At 64.3% G+C, this 6,000-nt stretch overlaps 1 protein-coding gene and 1 long non-coding RNA gene across 3 annotated transcripts; one reads left to right on the forward strand and one right to left on the reverse strand.

Moving 5' to 3' along the window:
- Nucleotides 1-877: 877 nt before the first annotated feature.
- FNDC10 (fibronectin type III domain containing 10) lies at nucleotides 878-2,901 on the reverse strand. The gene has a single exon (XM_038537638.1). It carries the CDS (start codon nucleotides 2,899-2,901, stop codon nucleotides 2,209-2,211), a length of 693 nt encoding a protein of 230 aa, XP_038393566.1. The 3' UTR covers nucleotides 878-2,208.
- Nucleotides 2,902-3,184: 283 nt separating this feature from the next.
- On the forward strand, nucleotides 3,185-5,704 carry LOC111095962. 2 transcript variants are annotated; one of them, XR_005359787.1, is made up of 3 exons: nucleotides 3,185-3,419; nucleotides 3,566-3,883; nucleotides 5,130-5,704. It is a non-coding gene; the product is annotated as an uncharacterized LOC111095962 (long non-coding RNA). The 2 variants fall into 2 exon arrangements; XR_005359786.1 differs by lacking the exon at nucleotides 3,185-3,419 and having other exon boundaries at nucleotides 3,431-3,883.
- Nucleotides 5,705-6,000: the final 296 nt, after the last annotated feature.

A 6,000-nucleotide genomic window follows, 5' to 3' on the forward strand; every position in this document is an offset into this window, starting at 1 on the left:
AGCCTTGTGGAGCAGCTAATGGGACGGGCTTCTGGGTCCAGCTGGTATGAGCACAACCCCACAAAGAAGCCCCAAACTAGGTGGAGGGCCAGGGGAGGACAAGAAAGGGATGAGAGCAGGCCTCACAGAACCTCACAATGGCTCCAGTCCTGGAACCCAACTGCACTCAGGAGCTGAGGATGGACGACAGGGCTCCTCACACCAGGGCTGCCAAGGACTCCCACTTCTACCCTGTGTAAGATGCCCAAGTGCACAACAGGTCAAGAGGGGCTGCAGCCAGCAAAGCCCCCTGCACCACCACCACCACCACCCCCGCCCCGCCCCCACCAGAATGAAGACTGCTAGAAGCAGAACCCCTCCCACTCCTGCCAGGGGCTGTCTAGACATGTAGCTTTACCCCGCCCTCTCTGAAGGGATGAGTCACTCCTCAGATCCTGGCCCGCCCCCAGCTGTGTTTGATCCTCAGGGTCACAGCCAGCTCCAGGATCTCAAGGACAGCCAAGGACAGCCAAGGAGGAGGAGGGCTTTTGGGAAGGTGGGTTGTGATCTAGTGCACATCCCCCAAGCCCCTCCGCCCACCATCCCGCTCCCCAGGAAGGGCGAGGCCGGCGAGGGGACCCTCCTGGAGCTGCCTAATTGCTGCATGTCACAAAACTGGGTCACCAGTGAGACTGGGCTATTTCTAACTGCAGCAAATGCTGTCCGAACGCCCCCCACCCCAACACAGCAGGCCTAGGAAAAGATGCTTTTCCAAGGTTTGAGGGCAAACAGAAGCACCCGTCCCCTGCTTGAAACAGGGTGCTTTGGAACTGGGAAAGGGACCCACTTCCCCCCCACCCCTCCCTTCCCTCTCCCCAGTAAGCACACAAGACAGTGGTTTTGGTCTAAAATGATGGACATTTAGACATTGACGCCAGGCTCACGCCTGACCAGCGCCATGCCAGGGGCAGGCCGAGCAAAGACAGAGAGGTAGGGAGCGGGCACTGTGGGGACACCAGCCAGGACCTGGGGTCACTGGAGGCTGCTGGGGTGACGGTGGAGAGGGGTTAGCCACAGTGACTCCAGAAGTACAAGGTCCAGGATGGTCAGTCAGGGACTTGCGGAGAGCCGAGGTGTGCCTTACCCCTCTTGGTGATGCCAGGTGCCCAGCTCAAGGAGCAACCTTGGCCAGGGTGCTTGGGTCTTCCCAGAAAGGGACAGTCCAGTGGGTAGCAGCATCACCAGCCATATCCTGGGCTCTTGGCTGCCAACGCGAGTAAGAGGTGGAGTGGTGCTGTCCATCATGCTGTGGTTGAGGCCTGGGATAAACACCACAGTGGCAAGTTGTGCCGGGAAAGGCCGGCATCAATTCTGCTCTCCAGATGCAACACTGTCCTCTGAGACAAGCCGTCTTCCCAGCCACTTGCCCCCACTCACTGAAAGCCCTCATCAGAAGCAGCACCCACAAAAGAAAATGAGACGCAGCCCTGAAGAGCTGCCAGCTTCCCGGAAGGTCAGAGAACATTCAGCCCTGGACATGGCAAGTGCAGGTGGGGTTCACCTGCTGCGCTACATCATGGTTCCCAGCCTGTCACCCAGGTAGGGGAACACCATCGCACACTCCTTACCCACACTTGGGGCTCCTGCAAAGCTTGAAAGGAGGTTTCTCAAGGGGCTCTGGCCAGGACCAGGGCCACAGAACCCCTTGGTCAGCACAGGACGGGTGGTTGGCTCCCGCAGTGGGCCCAAGACACTAAGGCACGACGCTAATCTAAGCCCACTGGGGTGAGGTGGGGAGAGGACAGGCTCCAAGGGGCCTCCTCCAGTTGGCAAAGCACACAGTGACCAAGCAATGATGACAGCCTGTTTTTTCCAACTTGGCACAGGCTGGAGGTGCAGGGTGATGACCTGGGGTTCCAATGGCTCTTGCTAGAAGGGGCTGTTATGTCCCGGTGGCCCCTATAAAGGCCTCTGGAAAGCAGGGAGAGCCCTAGACGAGGCTGGCACCCCTGCGCAGGCCCAAGGGTGAGTCCCGAGCTGGAGTCTGGGAGGCAGCTGCCGGGCTCCAAAGGTCGTGCAATGACTCCGAGGCCCAGGCGTGGGGCCGGGGCCCTACCAGTCTCCAGCAGGCCCTGCGTGGAGATCCTAAGGAGGGAGCAGGAGCGAGGAGTGGGGAGCGGGCGCCAGTCTCCGGCCGGCAGAGCCCCGGTGGGGCGACCGCCCGGTGCTTCAGGGCTGCCTGCGCAGGCCGGGGCGCCCGAAAGCTGGGTGCATGAGGTTCTCGGTGATGTAGGCCACGAGCAGGCAGATGACCACCAGCATGACGCAGATGGAGCCGCCCACCGCCGTCATGGCCACTACGATCTCCCGCATGCCGGCCGGCTCGGCTGCGAACTCCACGCACTCGGCGGGCGCGGCGGGCTCCGGGGGGGCGGCGGCGGCGGCGGGCTCGGCGCGCAGCGGCAGCGGCTGCAGGCACAGGCGGTAGCGCACGCCGTCGTGCACGTCGGGCAGCAGGTAGTCGCGGCAGGAGGCGCCGAGCAGCACGCGCTCGCACGGGAAGCGCGTGTAGGCGCCGCGCCACGAGCAGTTGAGCGCGAAGGCGCGCACGCGGTGCGCCTCGGCCGGCGCCAGGCGCCACTGCAGCAGCACGCTACGGTTGCGCAGGACGCTGGCGCGCAGGGAGCGGCCGGCCGAGGCGTGCGCCGCGCAGCCGGGCGCCTGGCAGCGGAAGCCGCGCGCGGGGCTGCGGAAGCACAGGCGTCCGCCGCCCGCCTCGGGGCCCTCGGGCAGCACCTTGTAGGGGCACCAGGGCGCGTCGGCCGCCGGCTCCCAACCCGGAGGCGTCGGGGCGGCGGCGGCGGTGGCGCGGGGCGGCGGCGCGCAGGCGGCCAGCAGCAGCAGCAGCGGCGGGGCGCGCATCCTGCGGCTGGGCGGCGCGGCGGGGCGCGGGCTCGCGGGCTCACGGGCGCGGCGGAGGGTCACGCGGGGCCGCGCCGCCGCCGCTCCCCGCGCTCCCCGGCGCGCCGCGCCCTCCGCCGCCGCCGCCTCCCGCTCCGACCCGCCCCCGCGCCCCGTGCGCGCTCGGACCCGGCGTGGCGGCGGGGGCGGGGCCGCCCCACGCCCCGCCCCCCTTAACCCTCGCGGGCCCGCGGCCCACGGAGGGCGGATCGCGAAGGGGAGGGGGCGACCGGGGCAAGACCCCTGGAGTGTGGGGTGCTGGGGGCCCCTGCGACCCACACTGGCCTGTCCCGTCTTCTGTCCCCGAGTGAACGGGTTCCTGTCCCTCCGCGCCCCCGCCAGGCCTCTGCTGAGGCTTTCGGGGACTGGGGATCCCGGTCGTGGCCCCCGAGGGCAGCCCCTAGCGACCAAGGGGAGCGCGCAGGACTCGGGTCGGTGTGCCGCAGGCCGCCCCTCCCAGAGGCGCGGTGGGACCCAGAGTAAGGGTCGGTTGACCCTGCCGGGGAAGGGAGAAGGCGGCAGGGGCGCGGGAGAGAGGAGGCTTCGTTTGCTGAAAACTCCGCGCTTCTTGCCGGAGACCAGGCTGAGCTCTAACCAGCCCTCCGCGCGTCTCTTCCACCCACAGACGCGGCCCGGGGCGAGCCCTCTCGGTGCTCTGGGTCCCACAGGTTCAGCCGGTGCACCACCCGGGAAGGAGGAACGTCCCCCATCTCCTACTGTGGTCTCCAGGAGCTGCCGGAGGCCTCAGCACCTCAGAACCATCCCTCCTAGAGCCCCTCCAGGGCCAGGGGTCTGCCTAACCCGTCTGCACTTGAAGCAGAAATGCCTCAGGGGCAGGGGGCCGTCTCTGGCTGAGAGGCCCCTCCGTGTCCTGGCAGGGAGATGAGGAGTGGTCCCTGGCCTCTGTGCGGTGGACCTTGGGTTCCCTTGTAGCAGTTCCCAGGTACGGTTTTCACCTGGGATGGGGGGGGGGGGGGGTCCTGTGTGAGCTGCAGTGCTCATGGAGGCCTCCTCTCCACATCCCCACCCCCAGCCTTACTAATTCCTGGTCATCCCCAAAAATTCTGGGTCAGCACCAGATTTCAAAGATTCTAGCAAAGCTGGAGGCTGAGGGTCAGGACCCTGTACCCAGGCCAGGCCCAGCATGCCTCATTACCAGCCTCGGGGACCCTGACCTCAACACCAGGCCCCATCAGCTACTTGGGACCCTGAACTGGATCTCTCCAGGTCTCTATACCTAGTGGGGGAAGGGTTGGGGGTAAAGATTTGGGGAGGGTCACTCCCTGGCCCTGGCCCTGGCTTCTACCCTCCCATCAGGTCCAGAGATCCCTGGGCTTGGACTCCTGTCCCAGCTTGATGGGGGAACTCAGGAGCTTCCGTGGGGAAGCAGAAAGTGATGATGATCTAGCAACCCCCATGTCCCTATCCCAGCTCCCTGGGCCTCGGTTTGCAGTGGAAGGAACTGCAGCCACTCTGTCCCAGGTGACAGTGTGGGGGGAGAGAGGAGGCCCCATACTGTCCAGTGGCCCAGATCACTACTCTGGCATCTCTGGGCCTGAAGGGAGGGTAGAAGCCCAATGGAGGGGGAAGAGCCAGGCGGGAAACAGGAGGGCTGTAAAGGGTTTTGAAAGTTGGCAGGTAGAGAGATCCACTTAAAGCCAGCCTGATGCCCTCTTGGGGAATCTGGTGCCCATACCCTGAGCCTGTCCTGAGGCTGGGGGCTCTCCAGTACGGAGCTTTTCCCGGTCAGGGCAACTCCTGGATGGTAGAAGGGCTAACCATGGGGCTGTGGGCTCTGCTGTTCCCCACCCTCCCTGTGGGCATTTGTTCGGTCCAGGGCATCTTGCCTACTGGGGGCAAAGAGCACGGTGGGGGAAGCACTGTGCCCAGGTGCCCCTGTGTACTTTCTGTTAAGCTGTAGCAGGATTAGGGAGGGCAGATGGGAGAAAGCCTTTCTTCCCATGTGAGGGTTTTGGGCTGATGAAGCAAAGGAACTGTGCTCAGAGACTGAGGGACTCCCCCACCCTTTACCTGCACAGCTACCCCTGCCAATGGCCAGTAGGGACATCTTCCCTAGTCCTACCCGAGTCTCAGGGTGTGGCTCTGTGAGGGCCTGGAACCTGCACTGCCACTAGCCACAGCCTCAAGGGAATATGGGAGGATTGGGGCCCTTTTCTCTGGCGCCACAGGGACAGTCCATCTCTGATCCTGGACCCAAGTCCTGAGAGCCTCCAGCAAGAGCCCTTCAGCAGCCCCCGCCCAGAAATACAGGTGCTGGTGGGGTTTGGAGGGTCATCTGAGCCTGTTGTAATCTCTGCTCTGTTAAGGGGAGGGGAGGAGGAGGCTTAAGGTCAGCACCCGCCTTCCCCAGGAAGCTGAACGTGGTTCTGGTGGCCTCCGTACCCCCAGAAGGGTGTGTGGGCACAACTGCAAAGATGAGGGCCCAAGGCACACCAAACAGCATGGACCGCCTCCTGTGTGCAGAAGACATGTGGCGTGTTCCCCAAGTTCGCACACACACGCCAGAAGCTTTCCCTTCATTGGCCTCTCTCAGGACCCCAGAGGCGAGGGGGAGGTGGGCTGGAAGATGTGTCACCCCACCTCTGACCAGAGCCACCTTTCTAGGCTGTCCTACTGGCAACCAGAGGAAGGAGCCTGGACTCTGCAGGTGTGGTGGCTGGGTGCTGGGTGCCACCAGGCTGACATGAGAGGGAAGAGACAAGGCCCAACTGGGCAGCTGAAGCTAAGCCCCAGGGAGCTCCCACAGCATCGTGGCCAGGGTGGTGCCCACCCGCCCCACAACCATTCTGACTTCCAGTAGTAGTGACCCCCCATTTCTCTCTGGGAAGCTCCATTCTTCGTCCTCATCTGTGGAGGTCTGGGTGGGACTCACCCATCCTTGCCCAGGGACGCAGGCCTTGGCCAGTCAGACCATTTGGTCCCCTTAGGCCTCGAGGCCTTTGCTGAAGCTCGCAGGGAAGGGGGATTGCTCCCCTGGAATCCACTAGCTGGGGTGGACTGCCAGCTGTTGTCTAAAGGTGTTGTGTGGGAAGAGCTGGT

Source organism: Canis lupus, chromosome 5, assembly GCF_011100685.1.
Source record: "Canis lupus familiaris isolate Mischka breed German Shepherd chromosome 5, alternate assembly UU_Cfam_GSD_1.0, whole genome shotgun sequence".
Lineage (NCBI taxonomy): Eukaryota > Metazoa > Chordata > Mammalia > Carnivora > Canidae > Canis > Canis lupus.